Genomic DNA, 22,861 nt, shown 5'->3' with positions numbered 1-22,861 from the left:
TCTCTTCAACTTGTTTAAAGAGAGCTTAAAGAAACTTACGACAGAACTCAGGGGTCCTCCAGTCAATGCAGATACCTTTATCTAAGCATGCCATGGCATATACTGCAATGGCATCACACATGCATTCACAGTCCCCTCCAATGTCACAACCACAAGAGTCTCGAACACAGGCCTCATAATAGGGCATACGATTTACCTGCATTGGAAAAATGAAGTAACTGATTTCTTAGGATTCTTTTGTGCCTATTTATTAAGAAAATGTTTTTCCCTGAGCTAAACAACACATGTTCCATTAAGTGAGAGTAACTGGTACTTCCTCTGAACATTTGCCAAAGCAATTACAATCCCACTTCATACATATCGTTTTAGCAAGAACATAGGTGTCTCCACATTAACAATAGAAACTGATCATGCTTTGCCAGATACGTATTTCTAAATTCTAGTCCTGAATATATTACGCATAGTCAGCTAAAAGAAAAAACCAGAACCCCTACATCCACTCAGGCACATGTGTCTGTCGGCTGTACACTCTCTGTGGATGTGCATGAGCACTGCAGCATTATCCACATTTCTCACTTGCTTTCACCTCCTGAAAATAGAGCTCTTCCTTCAGAAGGCTTGTTTATAATGAATCATGCAATATTTTCATTTCCACAAAGCGGGCAACTTAAAAGAAATAGGAGGAATGATAATGTCTTGCTCTTGGGTTGATCTGCATCTTTTAAGTGATGCTGTTGATTTACTGATGAGAACAAAGGTTTTCAGACCTTTCTTAAATTCTGTTTTCCAACAGAGGCTAAATGGTTTTAAAGAGTAAACAGTGCATTGATCAGTATCAGGCATCATCAATAAACAGACTGACTAATTTCTCATACTTAAGTCTTCATTCTTTTTTCACTCTGATATTTTTGACTTACCAGTTAATACCATACTTAGCTTTTGTGCTTACAAAAGGGCTGGTGAAGTGCAAATGAAAGGATGAAAGGATTAATGTAAATGAGGGCCATAATACATTTTATATATATTGTATTAAAACATTTTGGGGAAAAGAAAATAAAGTGTTGGAGTGTGACCTTTTCGGAAGAATACAGATTATGCCTATAAATAAAAAGAAGGCCAAATCAATTCTTACCTTATTGTGACAGGCAGAAAAGACTAGGCTGTTGATGATGGAACATGTCTTTTCCGCCCATGCTTTACGATAAGGGTTCTTGCTACAGGGGTCCACTACAAAGTATACATCCCCACAGAGAGGATTCTCTTTCCAAGAATTGACAAATTCCAATTCATTTGATGCTACATACTTGCTTCGAGTTTCAAAATCATCCTTCATATTGCCATTGTAGTTCCCACACAAACCGCATATAGTTTCCTAGATTAAATGAAAGCAACAATGTCAGCTCAGCAAGTTACTATTACTTGCTTTCCCTTTTAATTACTAATTATTTCTTATGCTTTAGTAGTAAATGTGATCTATAAATACTCTCTCACGCATTCTTAGCATCTTGTGCATGAGGTTTTGTTCATCATTGGATGAATGTATGTTTCTCCACTAAACTGTAAACTGTGCTCATTTAGGGATGAAATTCGACCATGCAGTTGTATAAAACACAAGCACTTAGCTCAAGAATTTCTTGAATGCAGTAGGGTAATCACTTAAAAATCTACCTCTAGTGAAAATCTCTGCTGTTTTGGAGATAATGATGAAAATTAATTGCTAGTAAGCATCTCTGAAAAACTTTTGCCATCACAGAATCAAGGCAACCTTCATCAAATGTGCAGTTCAATCTGAATTGAAGGACAGTTTACCAGCCATGTTATTCTGCAATACCTGTGTTTCTCTGGAGATTTTGATGAAGAAGTTCATGTGCTTATTCCAGATAAGGGTCATGTTGTATTTTCCTGGAATAATGACATCAAACATCAGATGAAGGGCGTTCTTTTTGACATTATATTGTACTCCAGGATTTTCTCCAGATATAGTGAAGGTTTCATCTCGCAGTATGAATGTCAAATTCTGGAATAAAATTTATCTATTTATCTGGATGTTATAACTTAGACGATTTCAGTATTTCCCTTATTCTGTGTCACACTGCCAAAGATCAGATGCTATGGTACTACAAACTGTCTTGACATTCCCACTTTCAAAAAGTCATGGCAGTCAGGTGAAGTACCCAAGTGACTGGGAAAAGGGAAACATTGCATCCGTTTTTAAAAAGGCTAGAAAGGAGGACCCTGGGAACAACCAACCTGCCAACCTCACCTCTGTGCCTGGGAGGATCATGGAACAGATCCTCCTAGAAGTCTATATTAAGGTACATGGAGGACAGGGAGGTGATTCGAGACAGCCAGCATGGCTTCACCAAGGGCAAGCCCTGCCTTCTATGATGGAGTGACTACATTAAGCGGACAAGGGAAGTACTATGGATGTCATTGATCTGGACTTCTGTAAAGTCTTTGATACGGTCCCCCACTACATTGGAGAGATACGGATTTGGTGGATAAGGAACTGGCTGGCTGGTCACATCCAGAGAGTAGTGGTCAACAGCAAAAATTCCAGATGGAGATCAGTGATGAGTGGCACCTCTCAGTCATTTATACTGGGACCAGTAGAATTTGATATCTTTATCAATGACATAGTGGAATTGAGTGCACCCTCAGCAAGTCTGCAGATGACACCAAGCTAAATGGTGCAGCTGACACACCTGAGGGATAGGATGCCATTCTGAGGGACCTTGACAAGCTCAAGAAGTGGGCCCATATGAACCTCATGAGATTCAGTAAGGCCAAGCGTAAGGTCCTACACCTGTGTCAGGGCAACCCCCAGTATCACCACAGGCTTGGCAGGGGGAATTAGTATCTTTGGACTGGCTTTTTGAATGTCTTCACATAGGCAGGAAGTTTGGGGACTGAAAGATTGACCTAAGAATTGCAGAAAAAAAAAAGTGATGGCAATTCCTACTAAAACTGAAGCTCAAAGTATAGCACATTGTTTCACTTGCAAGACATCACTTCAAAGACACAGCTAAAGCTTACAAAGGGGCAGCAAACATGGGCTTAAAATAGCTATTCCGCTGGATAACAGCAGAATGAAGATCTTACCCCAAGGTAAATGTTGATGGATCTGGAGCACGTAACCCCTGATTTCCCACAGATGACATTCTCAGTAACAATTTTGAAAGAGGAAACAGGTCTATTAACACTGCAGCCATCCTAAAAAACCAACAAAACAAATGACAAAAAGCACAAAAAACCCAACAGACATGGTGTCTGGAGTCTTCCAACTTAAAACAGAAAAAAAAAAAGTAAAGAAAGCTCAAAATATCATGTCTGAATCTGCCTGTTTTGGGAGGTGATGACCTCTGGACATCTCTTCCCTAAAAGATATAATTAGCTGGTACAAAATAGATACATATCAATGACTTTTTAAACATGTTATTAAATCTAAAATTTGTTGTAATTGCATGAGAAAAACTGTATTTTGAGAAGTAAAGTCTCTTCATCTGAAGTATTAAAATAAGCAGAAAATACAAAAGCACATTAAGTGTTTGTAAAGATTCAAGGTTCTCTACTGGATATAGATGCATCCTAGGATATTTTCACTAGCCATTTAAATCAAGCTATTTCTTGATGCTGAGATACTGCCAAAATAAGCAGTAAGAGGCAGATTACCATAGCTAATATGTATTCACAGTTGCCATCAAACACAAAACGCTGTCCATCAAAAGTGGTGATGTGGCCTTCTCCATACAGATTACACGTTGAGGAACACACTGATTTCTGAACACATTTCCATTTGCCTTTTTTGCAAGTGCTGGGAGTAAGAAGAGAAACCATACTCATATTTCAAAGAAATGCCACCTTAACCTGCTTCTTTTTATATACATGCACTTTTATAGATAAGATGATCATTTAATTAACTTGTGTACACTATGAGCAAGTTATAATTAACATAAGAACCATAAATTATGGATTGCCTAGAAAATAGATTCATGATAAAGAAGAAATCTTAAGTAATTTTTGCTTTCTTTTTTCATGAAAGAAAGAATATAAAACTAATTTATTTTTGCTTTTAATGAGAACAGATGTCCCCATTCTGTGTGGTTTGTATAGTAGTGGTGTTTTTTTTAATACTAGATTAGTAATTGGAAAGAGAATAAAGTACATTAAGAATGCTGCTAAAAAGGTGGAAACAAACTCTTGGGGGGATTTTTTTATCTATAGAAAAGAAGGATGATTGTGCTGTCATCTTTATTTAGGTGGAGCTGTTAATCCTTGAGCTTATGTAATTTACAGTTACAGGCCCTACTAGATGCCCTTATTGCTGGATATGTATATGGCAGAAATTATCCCTGAAGCACGTACCATAACTCTTTTATCTATACATACAGACTGTAAAACATTAAGCTTCTCTTTATCACCTTTGTGCTTTGTTACTGTATTCCTTCCATTCAGCTGTTGCCATTACCTGCTCTCCTGTCAACTAGACACTGTAGTTGTATAGTTTAGTGAAGCAGAGATTCCACAATGGAAAACTGTGATTCTTACCAGATGTCACATTCAGTTTGGATCTGTTCACCTTTTCCATAAGCAAGACCACCATATTCACATGGACACTCCTCAGCTGGAACACACCTACCATCAAGATTTTCATATAGCCCATCAGCACAGACACAGCCTGATTCACATTTAGTGGGTATCTGGTAAAGATCAACAGATTGCAACATGTGAATGGTGTCAAGAGTGAATCTGTGCTAAGTTCTAGTTTTGACTTGATTTCAATTTTGTGATTTTCCTCATAATGATATACTAGTCTATTGAACTAGTTTCACTGAAGTTGTAAGATATACCTGTTGTGTGAGGGATGAAACATACCTGAAGACTCCTTCATTTTTACAAATCTTTTGGATAGAGTACAACAGAAGTTTCTTTATACCAAGGAAGCTTATTACAGTTCTTCCAATTACTCTGTTTCCTTAATGAAAATCTATCAGAAGTCCACCTAGCCTAAATCTCCTGTATCCTGTGACCACCAGCAACACGTAGTTGGGAAAGAATAGAACAGGAAACATAAACTTCATGTTCTATCAGTTTCCAGTGACATGCAGCTTATGTAGTGCCTGAGCCAGAGATGATAGCCATATAGCTAAGAATCCTTAATGGATTTTTATTCTATTCAATTAATCACATTTAATTCGTTAATTTATGCAATTTAATTCCTTTAATCACTTCTTGACTATATGTGAATTTTTAGTGTCTAGTCTGTGGAAAGAAGTCTGATCTTTAACTGTATCACGTTAGAAGAAATATCTCCTCTCATTTCACTAGAAGGAACATAGTCAAGTTCTAAGTAACAGCTAGAACATTCTTTCTCTCTCAAGAGGATAAATATCGCAGAGCTGTGAAACTCACACATTCAATTCCAGTAGCAAGCATCTGACAGGTAGGGGCACATGTAGCTCCATACTTGTTTTCTAAACTGTCAGAACATGATATATATTTCTTAGGAGCTTTGCAGCTTTCTAGGAAACGGGAAGAAAAAGAAACATTGCAGAGATTGTGAAGTAGCAATTTTACAACAAGGGGAAAAAGAATATGTTTCTAAGTAAACCATATCAGACTCATACCTGCAGGATTTTGAAGTCTGCCTGTGCAACTTAACCTTCCATTAACACAGTAGCTAGAGGGGGGGGGAAAAAGGAATTTCAATGCAATTCTCTTCTAAGAAAGACATTTTAATTTTTTGTAAAGTGGCTTCATGTTTCTTACCATTGGAAGTGTTTCATTTATGTTATTAGCTCCTCTGCATCCTTCAAAATGGAACATGAGTCAAGTTGTCTCTTTACTTTTTGTAGTATACAGTAACATCAGTTTTGAAAGTGAATAGTAAGCCATTCACTGTTATGATGGCCTATCAAATAATTCTTGAGGCTTGTATATAGCTGTTCAGATGCTGCTGTTTGCTGCTGACAAAATCTCCTACTAGGAATAATCAGATCTTACTTAATATTTACTATTTTTTTCCTTAACATTTCCAAGCTTAAGGTAAGTCAAATGCTTTTTGTTCATTTAAGAATCTTCGTATTTTAGGAAAAGGCAAAAATGATTTCTTAAAAAAATGGACCTTTAGTATTAAAGGTAAGTATTAAAGACTGTACTGGAAATGAGTTAATTTTCTCTGCTTGATGGTGCTGTTTTGGATTATTGACCAAAATACTACTGATAGCATGATGTTGTTTTAGTTATTGCTGAACAGGGTCAAGGCCTACTCTGCTTCTCACACGGCCCCACCAGTGAGTAAGCCGGGAATGCACAAGAAGCTGGGAGGGGACATAGTCAGGACAGCTGACACAAACTGGCTGAAGACAGATTTCATACTATACAACATCATGCTCAGCAACTAAAGATCAGGTAAAGAAGGAGGAAGGAGGGCTGTTCAGAGTTACGGTGCTTCATTGTGCATGACAAATTCATGTTTCCTGGAAATGTCTAAACATCTGCCTGCTGAGGGGAAGTAATGAATTAATTCCTTACTTAACTTTAATTGTGCATGCTGCTTTGCTTATTAAATAAGCTTATTTTTGCTTATTAATAATAAAGAAAGTTACTGAACTGTCTTTATTTCAACCCACATATTTTCTTGCTTTTGCCCTTCTAAGTCTCTTCTACATCTGGCTGAAGTGGACTGAGCAAGCAGCTGTGTGGTACTTAGCTACTTACTGCCATTAACCCTCAACAGAGACACACGAAGACCCCTTGTCTCCATTTTCAGTGTGTTAATCTTCAAACTTGACACACTTACCAAGTAATCCCACCAGTTATTATTGACTGGTCAGGCAAGATGTACTTTCTATCTTCTAAATAGCAGGGACAATAAGATTTACGAACACACTCATTCTTGTGGTTCAAGTACGTTCCTTGAGGACAGTGGCAGCCTTCAATAGGGATGTCAGTTGGATGACATTCCAGGGCTCGGTTTGAGAGTGACAAGCATGTCCTGTCACATGCCTGAGTGTTGTAGCTGAATGTCTGATTGCCAGTACAAGTAATACCTGTAAAAACAGACAAGAGTGTACGTTAAACTTCATTTACTTATCCTCTTCCTTGTGAAAGATAACTGCACTCGTAATGTGCTGCTTATATTGTGTCAACAGCTTCAATGCTTAATGTTTCCTAATGATTCTCTTCTTGTGGGTGCGGAGCTCTAGCAAAAAATATTGCAGACCAGGGCTTAACCCCAACCATGTTGCTGTTTCGAAGTTTTATGAAGGTTAAATACCTTATTGCTTCTTTATGTATCTTGGAATAAAACAATGCAAAGAGAAGCTTTGCAGAAATATCAGTGTATTTTTGAGTATTTGTGACACCTTTGCCTATGTCTAAGTTGCATAATAGCAAAATCCCATTTGCAGAATTTTTCCTAAGTCTTTCTCATCTTAAGGTACAATATAACTTTGTTAATCTCTCTAGTCCATCACTTAATTATCAAGTCGTGGAAGCATCCACATGCTCACCTTAGAGCATATGAGTTACCCCATATAATCCTTTTTTGAAACAGACTAGAAGGTATTCAGAAACTGGATGTCTGTTATCCCGTTTCTGCTTTTTTTCTCTTTGTTCTTTCTGTTCACTACTTTCGCCATTACAATTAAGATGGTTTGGACACTGTTTAGAATACTGCTTTACCATTTATGGGTTTTGCTGTGTTATGACACATCGGTGAAACCAGCAGCTCCTGGGAATATGGCTTTTATACCTGCTGGTTGGCCTACATGCGCAATAAGTAGTTATTTTCTAATGACTGGCAAGTAGTTTTAAAATATATTCTTGCTCTTGTTCAGTTTCGTCTAGGTGAATCAAACATGGGAATATACTAAATGGAAACAGATAGACCTGTATGCATGCATTCACCTCATGGCGGACTATTAAGAACTGGTTCAGTTACTTACTACAGTTGTCCATACTGTTTCTCCAGTTCTCGAGGATTAAACCCATTGAACTGCATGTTCGTGCATATGATCCCAGAGCAGAACAAATATAAGGAAAGGTCTCTTCATAATTACAGGCTTGGTAGACACATCTCTGAAACCCAAAACATGGAGAAAACTCTGTTACTGGGAAGCAGACATTTAGAAGTGCTAAACCCTGGATGTATTTAAAAGCTGTGTAAATCTGTTGTTTAGGGACGTGGTTTAGTGGTAGGCAGCGTTACGTTTACATTAGGACTCGATGATCTTTAAGGTCTTTTCCAACCTAAGTGATTCTGTGCTGAATTGCAAAAGTATGCCAGGCAAAATATGTATTATAACTGATGAAAAAGATTGATATGAATAAAACATACTTAGCACCTAAAAAATGCCTTTGATTATCCACTGCTTTTAATTTTTAATTTTCAAAATGTTATGTTGAGATTGGCAAATAGAATGAGCTCAATTATGCACATGGGAAAATCAATACTTTGCATAGTTAAAGTTATCGATGGGGACAAGTGCAGCATGAGCAAAAATACCTTCTGATTCATAGGGATGGCAGTGGTGCCTATGGCAGACTTTTAGTGTGGTGGGGGCATGATTTTCAAAAACACAGTTGTTCCTTAGCTTCTATGCATTGCTGATCCAAATGAGTGGTATACTCTATATTAGGATGTTTTGGTCCATATTTGGACCCTCTGTACAACGTCTATCATAATTTCCTACCTTGTAGAAAGGAATAGGGTTCACCACAGCATGGCATTTCTCGAACACTGTACCCTTCTTGGTAAGAATGGAGCAATGAGTCTCAGCAGATATTTCTAATGAAAGTAAAATGTGGACATTAAACAGAAAAAGTTAGGAAAATGGAAAAAAATAAAAAGAAATGGAAAAAAAAAGGTCTGGATACACCACTCTAGCTGAGCTTTTAGCAATGATGGATTGAACAAAAGGGCAGCTTCTTATCTTGTTAGCTTGCAGACTATACTTTTAGACTACACTTCCATTCAAACAGCTCAGCAGAGCATTTTGTTTTGTTAAACTATAGCAATGGTTTAACGATATAGCAATAGAGACTTGAGAAGGCAAATATTTCAATCACAGCTGAGCAAGACTAAGACATCCATGGACATAACAATTTCACTGGAATATCACTGGATGCCTCTCATTCATAATCTCAATCCCAGATCTCTAGATCTATGCTATATAAACTTTAAATAGGTATGTATCCTAGACATCAGAAATATCTTGTTGGTGACAGAATTTGTGATGTTCAATTGTCTCAGTCTCTGCTTCTCTCAAACTCTCTCATTCCCTTGGTATGGACTTATGGAAGAGTCAGACAAAGCTGGATAGAGACATCACTTACAACAGAGTCATCTACTTACTGTTCAGTTGACTCAAAGCACAAGGGTCAGTATCTCTCTCTAAAGCAGGATGGCAATTTCCTGCCCTCCAGGAATCTACGAACAGGGAGGCTGTCCCTTCAGTGATATCCATGCTAGTCATGAAGTCATCTGTAGTGTCTCCATTGTAATTGCCACACAAACCTAATAACATTAGAAATGCAAAGGATGGGGAAAAATTAAATAATGTGTACATAGTAGTCTATGTTTCATTCTATAATAGTGAGAAAATGGATTCAAAAGTTCTACATGAATACTATAGGCCAAGTAGCCAGAGAATCTTGATTATCTACACATTCAGTCACTGAGCCTCTGCCTCCTGAAGTTAAGATTGCCCACTTCAAGGACAAATTCATAGAGAAGCTTTTGTGCTGTTTTTAGAAAAAAAGGCTTTTTCCATGGTTTTAAATCACGTGAAAGGCCATGAAATACTTTTGCAGTAACACATGTTTTCTTATATATATAATATCTGTAATGACAAAGACTATACATTTAGACTTTTTTAAATGCCAAAGCCTCTCTGTAATTCCTCACAGACAATTAGAATGCAGGATATGCCTTTGTGGCTAATGTTGCTGTGGAATAAAAATAAACATCTCCATCTGGTGCTGAGAAGCTTTTAAATTCTTAGGCTCATTGTCTTTACAGTCATCATGCACTGTGTTCAAAGAACCATGTGCTCCAAGATGTGGAGAGCACACAGACCAATTTGTTGCCCCTTCTTGTGAAGTAAAGCACATATTGAAAAAGGCACACACAAAACATGTGAAGTATTACATTACACATGAAAAATGTCACCCATCTCATTTCTCTGACTTCAAAGTTATAGGCCAAAAAAAATAATCTTAATTTCTTAAAATTGCTTTCAAAATTACACTCCCTACATTTTTCTCCTTCACATGCAGACTAGATTTCTTACCTAGGGTTCTGTCTTTGAATTGTGGTCCAACTTTAACATAGGCCTGGAACACCGGTGATGTTTGAACTACAAGTTCCAGACCGAAGGTTGTATACATTTGAATGTACATCGAGGACTGTCTGAAAATAGTGATGTCTCCTAAAAGAACAAGGAAATTTAGAAACAGAGATTTTTGATGCATAGGATATTGCAAAGTAATTATTTGAATGCATATGTAAGTGCTCTAGCATTCTGTCTATGAGTCACCTCCTTCCACACACAACTCACCACAGAGGGACAGATGCAATGGGAAAGATTTTAAGCTTCCTCTAAAAACTCCACTACTGGCAATTGTGAGAGAAAAGATGCTGGGCTGTGTAAAACAGACATTTAATGTAATTCGGATTTTACATGTATTCCCATTTCTTTACCTGATATGTAAGGTAGCCGCTTAAGTTCATCATCGTCAGTAAGTAGTTCATTCTGAGAAATCACAATTTTGTCCTGTAAGAAAAGGACATAGAATCAGAAGTAATTATCTGTGCTGATGGTATTGATATGCTCTTTAACTTAAGCAACTGTTTTGTCAATGACCAATATAGTATGAAAACACTGACTCAAGCTTATTCTCATACTAAGGCATTATTATCAGCAGAGGATTTGATCCTTATGTCTTGAATTTTTGCTGTAGCTGATCAATATGCAAAATGTTATCCCACATTGCTTTCAGTTTTCACTTTGAAAATACTCTAACTTCCTGAGCTCATGTGGCAACTGAGATCTTTCTTGTGAATGTATGAACTGGAACATATCTTTAGTACCTGTCCCCTATAATTTTTCAGTTCTGGGTAATCCAGTTACTGAAATGCTGGATAGAACCTGTGGAGGGAATATTTACCTTAGTAGATAGATAAATTACAGCACTAAGTGATGTCTCAGAATGAGAATAACCAGACTTTTCATATACAGCCATTAGAGTTCCATTGTGTGGCAGGCTGGGACTCTGGAGGAAAATAGTGGAAAAGGAAGTCTGTATCAGAATAACATTGATTTGTAGAATAAATCTGTGTCATAGGATGACCTCAGTTTGTGTGCCAATAGGAAATCAAATTCATATTCAAATGCGTCCATTTGATTTTGTGTATCTCTAGACTGCAGGAAATTACCTTCATAAGAATGTAAGTGCAAACCCCATGGAACCTGTATGATCTAGAATCAAATGTGGTAACAAAGGAGCCTCCTTCGAGTGAACATCTTCCAGGGCAGGGCAAGTCTTTGCAGTTCCATTGACCCATTGTACATTTACTGAGGAAAACAAGAAATTCTTTGTGAGATTATTACCAGCAGAGGATTTGATCCTTATTTCTGGAATTTTTGCTGTGGCTGATCGATATGCAAAATGGGTTAGTGAACACAGTTTAACATACATGTACATTCTGAAATTTTATTTCCACCTTTTTGAAATTTTTTTTTTACTCTTTAAAAACTCAAGCTACTTCCTAGTAATAGGAGATGTCATTTGTTTCACTTTTCCCCTTATACTTTCAATGCTTTGATTTTCTTTCTCTATGATTATCAGTTGAAGTTGTTAATCTTAATTGAAAGTTGCTGAACTCTCATATGTATTGTCACTAAACTTTCCTGAATAGATTAATCATGAAAAGTGTTCATTGTTACAACTCTGATGAGCAAATTCTATTATTTATTCTTCTACTTATTAGAATTATGGTAGCAAGAGATGTAACACACAAATAACTATTCAACTTAAAAAAAAAAATCCAAATTGAAAAAGAAATTGTCATAAATATTTGCCATTACAAACCAGAGATTTTATTTTTTGATTTGGTATCAGAAACGCAGAGATTGCCAGGAAGAAATTGAAAACACTGGATATTTCTTTTGTACTAATTTTACCTCCACTTTCATAAAGGAGACAAAAATGCTACTGTTTTGTGTGGCCTAAAGGAACATTTATATTTGTACAGATTAATCTGGAATGAGACATGTACATCTTCAATTACAAATATGTGATTTGTGGCACACCAAGAGGGTGGCCTTGGAGATGGTATGAAATCTTTGCAGCTCTGAAAAGTTAAGCTAAATCTTCCAATTGCTTGGTGAAGATACTCTTCATACTCTCACGAAAGTACCTGTTGCTACTCACCAGGTCCTACATGCTGCTTTCATTGTCTCACCAGGAGCGTATGTTTTCCCATTCAGTGTACATGGACACTGCTTAATGTGAACACATGTTCGATTCTTTGAGATGTCATCAAGAACTGTTCCTGCCAAAGAAGGTAAACAGAATAATAAATACTTTTCCATATCTTTACTTAGCACTAAAGCTAATATAGCTTGAATGCCTTCCTAAATTAGCTTGAGAATGCTATTCTTGCATAGCCAGTGCTCATACTTAGAGATATCATGTACAGGACATTTTCACTTAATTAAAATAAAACTGACTCTTTACAAGTGATAACAGCATTTGGCTACTTTGTTATATGAAAGTGCAGACAACTGTCTTTATTTGAAAATTTAATTTAATTTGAAATAAGAGTAAGCTTGAATGTTATTTTTTCAAATTTTATATTTTGCTATGATGCTAATTAAATTGGGAATTTTGAAGAATGGACACCTTGTTTTTCCTAGACTACTAGGTCTAGTTTTAAATATGTAGCTCACAACAAATTACTTTTGACTACTCTAAAATGATGATATTGATGCAAATATCCACAGCACAGTAACCTTGGAAGATAGTTCTGAAATTTCAAGAAACATTGCAAATGATAGTCAGTATGTTTTTTGCAGGAAGTTAATCTTAAACTGTTTTAAAGAGATTTTACAAAATGCCCAAAATATTGCAAAAATTCTCTGATGTATGCTACCTCTTGCTGGTGTTGGATACCTTTTTGGGTTAAGAAATTAATTTAGCTTACTCAATGTATATTACAGCACAGAATTTTAAAGAGGCAGCATATAATTATCCCATCACGTATTGTGGTCTTGTAAGGAAAATGCTTTCCCAGTCTGTTCTTGTAAATAGCGATTCAAGGACCATGACTACTCAAGACTTCAGTTATATTATGCTACATGAAAAATGGCAGTTCTAGCAGACAATACCCTGAAATGCACTGCTAGTTCATTATTAAGAAGTCTATTACACTTGACTGGCTATATGCCAGAAACATTTGTAAGTGCCATTTAGGATATGATGAATACAGAAACGATACCTTCTGGACAAAAGCAACCATAGGTACAGTGACTGGAACAGCTGTACTCTGGGTTGGAACAGGTTTTAATACATGGAGAACCACATTCCTCATAGATTTGGTTAGCAGAACATTTTCCCACAGCTGCAACAAACAGTGAAAGTGTTAAGATTTTAAAGCGTAAACACAGATCTCATCTACTACCTAGGATGGAGAAGACCTTGCGATTTCTAATGTTCTCTTATCCTGCTTTAATACGCAGTTCAGCATTTGAATTTTTATCATTACCATCATATTCACTCTAGCTTTTATTCATTTTTCATATCCTGTTTATTAGAAACTCCTTTCAGAAGCTTGAAGAATGGCAAACAGGCTATATTGCAGCCTAATAAACTACCACAAAACAGGTTTTCCATAGTACTTGAAGAACTTAAAGAACACAACTCTTCATCTTCTGTATAGCTCCTGCTTCTCAGACATTATCTGCTTTTCAGAATGCAGCTACCTAGAAATCTTAATATATGGAACATAGAACATGTATAAATGCGATAAATTCAAGCAGAGATTTTTTCTTACCTGAAAGAGTAAAAATAAGCGAGGTAGGGAAATAGAGATAGTTAGAGATGAGGCTGACAAAGAAACAATAAAGACTAAAAAATTCATTACCTTTGTATATTTGGCATTGATTTACAAATTCTTAAATTCTTAAATTTTTACATGAGCTGCATCTCTGGTAATTTAATGTGTGAGTTGTTTTAGAAATAACCTAAACTTAAGTTACTTTTGACTTTTTCTTTGTGATCAGCATATTCTCTTATAAAACAATGAATCCTGTTACATAGCACTGACTATGGATTGAAGGTTCAAGCAGATTCAGAAGGACTGCAAAAAAATTAATCAGAACTTTGATAATAAATAGGCACTTGAAAGAAAGTGCATCATGTACAGCTTGGAGAGTAATAGAAGATTTGCTTCCTATTTTCTTCCAATCATTAGCTGTAACTAAAAAGGTTGAACATCTGAAAATGGACTACTGAAAATCTCCTGTGAAAAAAAGGGGCTATCGTAAGTGTTAGAAAAATAGGTTCAGAGACTTCAGAGGCCTTTTAGAAGTTCTTTCCTTTGAAATGTCCATGCTCTCCTTCTTAAGGCTTTACCAATAACCAGCGTGGCTCTTAAGAAAATAATTTGATTCAAGACAGTAGAAACAGTTTATTTCACCATCACTTAATCATCATTCTTACTCAGAGTAAGATATAGCAAGGCTAAGTAAAATCTCCTATGAATAAATTGAACTTACAGCAGAAGTTTTCAGTTCTCCAGTTGAATACCATTTGATGGGACATAGCACACTGCCTTGAATACTCTGACAGTGTAGGGCAAGTGCAATTCTTTTGTCCTGGCTCACTGCAGTCCTGCATATCAAGCTGGCATCGAATGACAAACCCATCCTTTGGCACACTGCAGGTTGGTGATACCAAGTTAAGTAGCTGAGAGCAGATCATCGCCTAAATAAAAAGAAAATTGTTCTTAGTAGTGTTTTCCCCATGTGAAAACCACAGTATAACATCACTGCTAGTTATGATTTTCGTGTTGGTTTCTTTGCTGTTTTCCCCTACAGTTCAGTAATATGTATTTGACTTAAAATGCATGAGAAATTCATTCATAGAAGGGAATATAAATCTGCTGTATAACAGAAAGACTTGATGTGTTGAATTAGTTCCACTTCTCGTTAAGTTGAAAATTAATTAATTCTTTCTGTACTATCAATCCCCCTAAAAATGGCTGAGAACACTATAGGCAGGGAGTATGACATCTCATGGAGATTCAGCTCCAGGACAAATGTCCCCGATATGAGGACAACGATGTTTATTCCTCTTTGAGCAAACTTTTGACATATTTGTGTTGCCTATCACATTGCCTACGGCAGCATAAGGTCTCAAAGAGAAAAAATGTAAAAAGATTAAACCTCTCAGCCAATAGAATTTCTTCATCAGATCAAAGTAATTTTTCAGTGTGAATACAAGGAATATTTACAACCCTCTTCTTCAACAAAGTATCTTCCTCACAGGACCTACAGAAATTCCTGTCCTTTATTCTTGCTCTTCTTGTTGAAGGGATGTCACAAAACTAATGCTTCTCTGTTTTTCTGTTCTGGGAGAAAGAGAATCTCAGGCTGGATGGGGCTTTGATGAACCTCGTCTAGTGGAGGGTGTCCCCACTCATGGCAGGGGGTTTGAACTAGATAATCTTTAAGGTCTCTTCCATTCTATAAATCTATGAATTCTAGCTGCCTCTTCCTCTGTAGTATGAAACCTAAACTTTTTAGGAAGAGAAATGGTTTCTATGTTCAAACTAAGAGATTCTTGGGTTGCTAGAAAAATAAGATGAAACTGTTAGAGCAAAATGAAGAAAAGTCTCCTATTTTAAGAGAAAACTTCTTAAGAATTCTGTAATTACTAGTAACCTGTATACTATATATATATATATAAGTATATAAGACTTGCAAAGTAAGATCATATTCTGTGAGGAAATACAAACAGAACCAAAGAACATGATCATTCTATGTAAAATTAAATTTTATAGAAGATAGCAATGAGTACTTGCCATTACATATGGTGACTTTATGACCTCCTAGGTAGAAAAAAGAATAGGTTGCTGAGAGAAATTGTGCAGTTTCCATATCCTCAGACAGGTAGGTCTACACAGGAGATACTCCAAACTTATCAGAATATTGGCCTGGACAACCTGCTCTAGCTGACCCTGCTTGAGCAGAGGGGTCTGACTAAAGAGATGATCTGAAGAGATCCCTTCCAAGATAAACCACTCTGTGATTCTGTAAAATCTGTGTGGAAATGCCAGGTAAAACAACAGGATCATCCTAATTAGGATCGGCAGTATGTTTTATGTATTCTTGAACGTCTCAAGTCCGTACAGCTTATAATGTCAGGTCTCTTGTTACTTAATTAAAAGTTCTTTAACTGGTTCCAAAAATTTCCTATGTTGACTTGCATGAAACTTCAGAAAGCTGTGGGCTAAGTGCTGGTAGGTTTAGATGAACGATATAAATCCAGCCTCAAAAATGTCCAAGGGCTTTTTTCAAAAGGTATTTTAATGCAAAGAACTCCTTTTCTTTCTTATATCATGCTATGCAAATTTTGACATTACCCATTTTCATGGAAGTCAGTTTTACAAAATCAGTGCCTCTCCATTATTGGTTTCTATCTATCTTTCTAACTCTGTTAAGAATCATGCTGTAGAAAAGCCAAGAAGATCTTTCTTACATATTTTTTGTGAGGAACAGGGGAGATCGATATCTCCTCAGACAGGCAGATCTCTGATGGATCATCCATTTTTTGTAATGCAGCAAATTTATATGTATCCAGCAATTTACCTGTAAATTGAACATATGTATTTTGTCAGGAAAAAGCCCACAAGGATTTTGTTTATTTATTGCTGTGATGTAGCAAACCTCAGATTCTACTCTTCGTGAAATATCCTACTAATTAATCTACATGATGAATAACTACCTGTTTTGCGTTTTACCTCAAGTCTATTCAGTAAAGCATGATGAAACCTTGATGGTTTCTCTGAGCTATTTCCTAATATAATGTATCTACTACCTTACATGATGCCAGCTGCTAGTGTTTTTCTGCCAGCTGAGTTACCTTTCGCCAGCTGCTAATTAATGCCTCTTCTCCTCGTTCCCATTCTAATATTTTCCCCTACATGTAGGGTTAAACTCATCACAACTCCAAAAATACTGTATATTTTTAGAACTCTCTTCTATGATGTGTCTAGAAAACTGCATCTGGCTCTGTTGATCTGAGATTAGTTTACTGTGCAATTTAATGCCCCCACAGTAGCACTGGAGTTCAGATTAGCAGTGTGCTTTTAAAGCTAATCTTCTGAACATCCCCACTGCATGTAATTTTATTTCCATCGTGGAGTCCTTTTAAGATGAAAAATAAAGCAGAAGATGTGCTCCAAGAGCATATGTAATGATCTCCAAGTCGTTCAACAGATTAGAGCACCTCTGAAGTGAACCCTCCAAACTACATAGAGTGCTGATGTCAAGTCCTCACACCAACTATTTTGTTCTAAAGATCCACCCTTATTGGGACACACTACTTGTTAATGTTCTTGTCTACTATGTTCTTTTTATTATAGCCTCATTCTTACTTCTGCCTAACATAATTATTTCCATTACTGTGCCTTGCTATACAACTAGACTGCTCTGAAAGTTAGGTGAGAGAGTGGTCCTTATCACAGTTTTCTAAAATAGAAGAGATTCCTTACCAATTGTCTGAGGAACCCACAATAATATCACCATACCAAATAATACTGTGTAGCTTAATCAAATAAGTATGTTGGTGACCTATAGGAGTGCTTTACTCAATTCTGAAAAACTTGAGTGAGCAGTCAGAGCAATGTTAGTACAGTATTCACCTCCTACCTTGACTCAGTTTAACTAGCTCTCATTCCACCTGATACATCCTTAGATCTTACCTTCACTCACAAATTCATTCAATTCATAACCATCATAATTTCCACACATTCCACAGGTTTTCCCCATGTATTTTTTTTCAGTCAAAACCTAAACCAAAACAAACCAATACATTTAAAAGGATCACCCTAAATAAAATTATCTCTAAAGCATTACTTTTCTCAAACAAATTCAGCTCAAGGATCCAATTAAAGGTGGTCCTCCTCATTAATTTAAGTGACTTGATTGGAAGAAAAGTTTTGGAAGCAGTAACTTCTTTTACCAAATAGGCAAATAGTGATTGTTGTGATTTATTTAGGAAAAGAATAAAAGACATTTGCAGAGAATTGAGGGGGAATATATTCAAAGGAGCTAGAAAAAATAGGAAAGGAAATGATGCTGTTTCCTTGCTCACATCTTTATTGATAGAGCATGAATTTCAGGTTCGTTGTCTTCAGAAACTGGAAGTTACAGGAAGAATATCTGTTTTCAGAAGATTATTCAATTATTTATTGCTCTGGAGAATAAAGTGGTCATACTACTACTACTGGCTACAATCAATGCATTTTTATAAAAATCTTAGATCAGAGGAAATAATTTGACTGTAGGTAGGATATAGTGTATACCCTTTACAGTAGCATTTCCTGTTATATTTGTGACAGTAATGCTGATAAATCTCCCATACAATCTCTTACATAACAATCTCTCTGTTTTAGCATAGAATTCAGTGTCTTTCGTGGCAGGGAGACTGTATGATTTCTCACACTGAGGAAATGTATCCACTCCTCCAAAATATACCAGGGATTTTGGAGGGAAAACATGACAAGATTCAGAAAAAGAAAAGGAAAAAAAAAAAAGGAGCTGGTAAAAGCACCACATGTTTGGAAAAAAAAAAGATGGGGGGGAGGGGAAGCACAGTAGAAATGACAAGACTATGGCATACACTATTTATAAAGAAATTCTACACAACTTTAAACAACTTCAAACAACTTCAAACAACTTCAAGCAACTTCAAACAACTTCAAGCAACTTCAAACAACTTCAACATCCCTTTAGCAAAACATTGTAGCTGCTGGAATAGCTTGAGGAAAGTTTAGAATCTGTGAAAGCATCCACAAATCTCAACACTGGTGGCTATAGGCAGATATAAAAAGCCAAGTTGTTTATTTCCAGGGGAATGGATGAAGCAGGAAAAAAATAAATATCCAAATAGCAAACACATGCAAAAAGCACCCATTAAGTTTAAAGGCATCTTTTCATTCCAGTAAATCAGTGAGCATTTTCTCTTCTGCTTTATGAGAACATTTTACTAACCATGAGATAGTCATCATTGTTCCACATGACAACTAGCTCCATCTCCATCAGCTTGGCCACCAGACGAATGTTGCGTCCATAAGGTGCTATTTGAATTCCATTGCTGGTGTAAGGCAACTTAATGACACTAACAAGGCAAAAAGAGAAACTATCATCTCATACTGTTATTAAGCAGGTATTAGTTATCTTTTCTGGATCTAGCACATATGTAATCTGAATACTTACAGCAACATAGAATAGTTCTTTTTCCTTTGTAATTGTAACATTTCAAGATACATTAAAATTTCTCTTGACTGAAAAAACAGTGTCAGCAGTTTCATAGAAGAATCTCAAGTAGATGGTTGCATAGTGATTATACTAGTGAAGATGTTTGCACAGAACTTGGAATCTTCACTTGGTTTGGTTTTGTTAGGGCATAGATAAGGTATACGTTTCAAGAACTTGTAACAATACAGTTTGTGTGGTAGAAATATTGTTGATTACCCTGAAAAGCTCACAGGCTGTTAATATAGGAATTACTGCAATAACTGAAAATTGAGAAGGTTAGAAAAACCATTATGGCAATGTTGTAGCAGAATTAGGTTTCCATCCTTGCAGCTGAATTTTAGTGCTACAAACTAACAACATTAAAGACAAAGTATATTTTGCTAAGTAGTCAGTAAGCATGTGATACAATCATAGAAAAGTTGGTTGGAAATGACCTTTTGAAGTTGCCCAGGCCAGAGTTCCACCTGAGGAACGGCTATGTGCAACGCTAGAACAGGTCAGGCAAGGCATTTGGTTCTTTGAAATGTAGGATAAAAATTTAAAATACAGATCACTGGGTTAGGCCCACAGTTTTATATAGTTTTCCTGGGACATAAAATAGTAAAGGAAGTTCTTTTTATAAATACATTTTGCTAAAACAAGGTATAGCTTAAAGTTTTCTTTTTGTCATGAAGGTTATTATACCCTGGTAAGTATAAGAAGATACAGAAAATCCACACTCAAGTATTTCCTGTACGCACATGTACTCACAGACAAAATTCAGCCTGCCTATCTGATAAAAATGCTGAAAACTTCCATGGAAAGATTTCCTTGTATGCGAGCATTTTGTCTTGAAGAATGAAGGATGCAAACCCCAAAGTTTCCCATTAGTGTAATTCCCCAGTAAAACAGCTGTTTTCTGAACACAGTAATCCTTGGAATAATGTATACAGACAGTGGTCTCATCCACAAGGACTTTTTTGTGAGCCCTTCTGATATTTCTCTATTGGTTGTATAGTTCAAAGTTTCTCTTATAACCTATATATGTGTAATCTTTAGCACAGAGGGTTCAGAGTGATCTAAATCTCAAAACAAATGAACTCTAAGCAAAACACAGGAATTTCAACTAATACCTACTAATGGGCATAAGCTATTTTATCTGTGCTTGTAGTAGATGCATCTGCATATGTAAACTGGTAGTACATAGGCGACTAGTTTCAAAGGGAGAACTGTTTTGGTCTGGGAAGGTTGTTAGTTTACCTCTTTAACTACAGAAACTAAGCTTGATTCGAATACCTGCAAATTAAATACTCATCTATAGAGTGTGAATGCTTGAAAGGAAGAAATGGGAGTAGCCAGGTCTGCTAACTTCTGTAATTTGTTGAGTCATTTTTGACACAAAGTAGTCTTCTTTAGTGTGACTGCTATATGTATAACTCTCTGCTGTCTTTAAACACATTTTTTCCCATTCATTGCAGAATCTTACCCAACACTCCTGACAGAAATGCTGCCTTTCTCAACAACGACAACAGAAGGTCCCAGCTCAATAATGATCCTTGCAATTTTTTTGTCCAGCCCACGGCGGAACTGTATGTTGAAGTCGGGGCTGGCTTCATCACATACAGTTGCAAAGATATAGTTGCAGGTGCCAGTGAAGTCATACTGGTATTTATCAAAGGTGGAAAAATGCCCTCCGCCCCAGGTAGAACAGGAATCCTTGCTCAAAACTATAAAAGTGAAAGAGAAAAATAGATTTAGGTCTTCTAACAGCCTATTTGCTTATTCTGACTCCCATTTCAATTACAAATAACAAGAAAAGCTAGTAAGGTTCTATTCAGATTAATTATCTACCAAAATCCTAGTTGTTATTTTTTTATAACCTCAAGATTTTATCTTAAATCAGGAACTGAAACAATAGTGGGAGTCAGAGCAATATTCTTATTTACTACAAGCGGAGAAGACCTCCTAGCTTGGGAAACACACTTCCATCTCCTTCATGGGATATATAAAATTCTATCTTCTTATTTCAGTCTGCTCAATCTGTTTGCAAAGGTGACAGCCTGCTACTGGAAAGACCTTTAGCATTTCAGGCACAACATTTACGAAGCTATCTATGGCATTACTGTATCATGATTCATTGTGCAGCCAGATCATTAAATATCTGAAAACAGTCTTTGAAGCCCAACTTGGAAGTCTCCACTGTTTTGGGTCTGTTTCTGTGAAAAAGTTCCAGCCAGCTTTGTAAGTACATGGAATGTTTTGATCAGTTTTCCTTTTTAAAAAGTAATCACTTTTCATCTGAATGGACAGATTTTAGGAGGTTGAAATGCATCATAAAAAAGAGATAACTCCAGCACTTGATGTTAGATATTTTTATACCTACTTAAAGCATTTGAACTGTCCCTCTGAAAATGACAGAATTAAGTCAGTAAAATCATGTCCTTGGTTATGTATTTCCAGACTCAGATTGTTACTTTCTATTCTTTTATTATTTTTGCTTTTAGAGTTATATGAAGCTCAGGTATCTTAGAATATATCTTAGAAGCATGAAGTATCAGGTAAGTTTAGCAAAGCTTACCTGTAATTTTTACTCTCTGCTCTCTTAAAGAGTGATTGAATGACTACAGAATGGGACTGCTTTTATTCTGGTCAAGTAGAAAATACTGTTTCCCAGTGAGCTGTTACCTGTTGGCAAAAAGTACTCCTCTTCCATACTTCTGTGCTGTCCAGAACGTCTGACTGGAAAATAGGAATTGGCTAATTGTTATCATTGATTCTTCATGCCCAACTCTAGCTAGTGTAATATATTGTGCTTAAGTGATACTAACCAGCAAACCCCAGCATTTTCAAAGTGTGCCAAGAAATGATTACCTGGGGTTACACAACGGTTAGAGTGCAATAGGAACCCCTTTCTATAAAAGTAGGTGTGCTTTCAGTGTATTTGTTTTTATTTAAATTTTATAATAGAAAAATATAATGGGAATGTCAATAATTCAAGATATTTAAAACTAGATTATGTACTTGTCTTTTGAGTTCAGTTTTATTAAGTGATGTCTAGCAATTTTCTTTTAATTTGTGTATATCCATGTCATACGGACATATACATCCTGTTCCTCTTGTTGTAAGAACAGACAGAAGATAGAGATGACTTGCTGAATTTTTTTTTGGCTGGTCACAAGTTCAACTATTTTTACCTGTAGGATGAACTTCATGTAGCTTTTCCATGCATATGCTGAATGAGAATTCACCTAATTCCAGTCACTCTCTGCTTCTCGTTATAATAAATTTGCACTTTACGGAATTCTTTTGTTCTAGATCTCTGCATTTTCCCC

General features: G+C 36.3%; 1 protein-coding gene across 1 annotated transcript in view; it reads right to left on the bottom strand.

Moving 5' to 3' along the window:
• MUC6 (mucin 6, oligomeric mucus/gel-forming) overlaps nucleotides 1-21,256 on the bottom strand; it is a gene marked incomplete at both ends in the record, with an annotated part of 29,188 nt that extends 7,932 nt beyond the window's left edge. Inside the window, 23 exons of the mRNA XM_010015956.1 lie at nucleotides 40-196; nucleotides 1,133-1,372; nucleotides 1,832-2,017; nucleotides 3,103-3,213; nucleotides 3,673-3,814; nucleotides 4,549-4,700; nucleotides 5,413-5,522; nucleotides 5,628-5,680; nucleotides 6,803-7,052; nucleotides 7,950-8,082; nucleotides 8,697-8,791; nucleotides 9,359-9,520; nucleotides 10,296-10,433; nucleotides 10,706-10,778; nucleotides 11,173-11,277; nucleotides 11,441-11,579; nucleotides 12,439-12,559; nucleotides 13,505-13,627; nucleotides 14,784-14,991; nucleotides 16,768-16,877; nucleotides 17,993-18,080; nucleotides 19,284-19,410; nucleotides 21,016-21,256. Of these exons, the coding sequence (XP_010014258.1) occupies nucleotides 40-196; nucleotides 1,133-1,372; nucleotides 1,832-2,017; nucleotides 3,103-3,213; nucleotides 3,673-3,814; nucleotides 4,549-4,700; nucleotides 5,413-5,522; nucleotides 5,628-5,680; nucleotides 6,803-7,052; nucleotides 7,950-8,082; nucleotides 8,697-8,791; nucleotides 9,359-9,520; nucleotides 10,296-10,433; nucleotides 10,706-10,778; nucleotides 11,173-11,277; nucleotides 11,441-11,579; nucleotides 12,439-12,559; nucleotides 13,505-13,627; nucleotides 14,784-14,991; nucleotides 16,768-16,877; nucleotides 17,993-18,080; nucleotides 19,284-19,410; nucleotides 21,016-21,256 (3,264 nt within the window). The remainder of the gene's footprint in view (nucleotides 1-39; nucleotides 197-1,132; nucleotides 1,373-1,831; nucleotides 2,018-3,102; nucleotides 3,214-3,672; nucleotides 3,815-4,548; nucleotides 4,701-5,412; nucleotides 5,523-5,627; nucleotides 5,681-6,802; nucleotides 7,053-7,949; nucleotides 8,083-8,696; nucleotides 8,792-9,358; nucleotides 9,521-10,295; nucleotides 10,434-10,705; nucleotides 10,779-11,172; nucleotides 11,278-11,440; nucleotides 11,580-12,438; nucleotides 12,560-13,504; nucleotides 13,628-14,783; nucleotides 14,992-16,767; nucleotides 16,878-17,992; nucleotides 18,081-19,283; nucleotides 19,411-21,015) is intronic.
• Between the last annotated feature and the right edge of the window lie 1,605 nt (nucleotides 21,257-22,861).

Source organism: Nestor notabilis, unplaced genomic scaffold, assembly GCF_000696875.1.
Source record: "Nestor notabilis isolate BGI_N333 unplaced genomic scaffold, ASM69687v1 scaffold12616, whole genome shotgun sequence".
Taxonomy (NCBI): Eukaryota; Metazoa; Chordata; class Aves; order Psittaciformes; family Psittacidae; genus Nestor; species Nestor notabilis.
This window is presented reverse-complemented; position numbering and strand designations above follow the sequence as displayed.